Raw genomic sequence first — 1,746 nt, forward strand, 5'->3', positions numbered from 1 at the left:
TTTTCTTATTTTAAATGTAAATTGTCTTTTTCTGTTGGCAAAGTGTCTCACTTACCTCCTTGATAAAAGAAAAAAATGCACTTATTTTAGAAAAAATTACTTGAGTTTTCAACTTTTTTAGGTGAAAAAAACCCGAATGTGAGCAGGTAAATTAGACGATCTGCTAAAATTTGATCATTTTATAAGATGATAATTTTTTTTCTCTTATTTTAAACATTCTTTTACTTGTTCCATTGACAAATAGTTTTTCCCGCTTGAAAGAAAACTTATTTAAAGGGAAAATCAAGCTGCTTATATTGAATTAGTTGCAGTGAGGTTGGTTATTCCAGCGTTTAGACACAGCAGCAGGAGTAAAAGCAGCCATCTGATAAGCAGCAGGCACACAAAGGCTCACTGATAATCATCTCTATATGCTTCCTCCTATGCATGCGCCTCTCTGACATATTGGTTCATTTATAAATGTGGGTGTTTTGCCACAGGTGACAACGCGAGGGGAAGCCCACCTGGAGCTCAACGCTTTCAGGCGAAAGCATGACTGCGCTTTGGTGATATCAGGGGACTCGCTCGAGGTGGGTTCGCTCTTGCGTGTCTGATCCACATCCCACCGACTTATCTGTCTTTATGAAACTGTGACATGTTTGCAGTGCGATGCACGATAATATGGCATCCACTCTAGCCTTTTTCTGGATGTGGCATCCGTGGTTATAGACACTTTCTAAACCGCAGCTGGAGCTTCTAACTGTAGCTTTGGGTGCCACAGCTAAAATCAGTTAAATGTGGTGGACTGAAGTCCTCACCTGTCTTCATCTCTGCCTCTTTTTTTTCTTTCTCGGCAGGTCTGTCTGAAATATTACGAGTATGAGTTCATGGAGCTTGCATGTCAGTGTCCTGCTGTGGTTTGCTGCCGATGCACCCCCACCCAGAAAGCACAGATAGTCCGACTGCTGCAGGAGCGCACGGGCAAACTCACCTGCGCAGTCGGTGAGTATTAAAGATGCATGGCTTTGGTTTGATCTAAAAAAAATAAAACCAAAAGGAAACTTTTTTTGTTTTTTAACCATCAACGTCTACATCAAGTCCATAAGTCTCCACCACAAACTGCTGCAACCAGCAGCTCTCTCTCCTGTTGATGTTGCCTAGCTGTCTTGAGTTAAAATGGAGGGGGGTGGAGCGTAGATGGTGTCCAAGCAGTCGGTCCTGGTGACTGATGCGAGTTCTGACACCTCTGTGGCTTTTGTTCTCTCCCAGGGGACGGAGGAAACGATGTCAGCATGATCCAGGAAGCCGACTGTGGCGTGGGAGTGGAGGGAAAAGTAAGACTCTGTCCATCTCGTAGCTTCACATCAACGCAAGCTACAGATATTGTGCTTTCTACTTCCTGTAAAGATATCTCCCTCGTCCAGAGAGAAACGGCGCACGGACGATTCCCTTTACGAGGAATCTATTGTCCGAGGCGGAGGGAGGAAGCAGAGATGACAGGAAGTTTTTTTGTGTTTTAGGGAGTCTCTGAGCTGCCCGCCTCTTCCAGAGTGTAGTTGATCATGACCCTGCTTCCACTGCGGATGGAAATCTGAGCAGAACTTGTGTTTCTGATTGTTTTGCACTGAATCCAACACCACTGGGCGATTCGGTTAATCTGATTAATTTATTTATCTACCAAATTCAGTTTATCTTTTCTTTTCTCTCTCTACATAATAAAAAAGACAAACAAAATACACTATTTTCAAATAGCAGCTGTTCTTTATT

The 1,746-nt window shown here is 43.1% G+C and overlaps 1 protein-coding gene across 1 annotated transcript in view; it reads left to right on the top strand.

Moving 5' to 3' along the window:
• The window catches only part of atp9a (ATPase, class II, type 9A), a 76,539-nt gene that overhangs the window by 56,435 nt on the left and 18,358 nt on the right, over positions 1–1,746 (top strand). The window contains exons 20-22 of the mRNA XM_015373131.1: positions 480–569; positions 837–981; positions 1,249–1,313. Coding sequence (XP_015228617.1) covers positions 480–569; positions 837–981; positions 1,249–1,313 — 300 coding nt within the window. The remainder of the gene's footprint in view (positions 1–479; positions 570–836; positions 982–1,248; positions 1,314–1,746) is intronic.

Source organism: Cyprinodon variegatus, unplaced genomic scaffold (assembly GCF_000732505.1).
Source record: "Cyprinodon variegatus isolate N-32 unplaced genomic scaffold, C_variegatus-1.0 Scaffold81, whole genome shotgun sequence".
NCBI classification, from domain to species: Eukaryota; Metazoa; Chordata; class Actinopteri; order Cyprinodontiformes; family Cyprinodontidae; genus Cyprinodon; species Cyprinodon variegatus.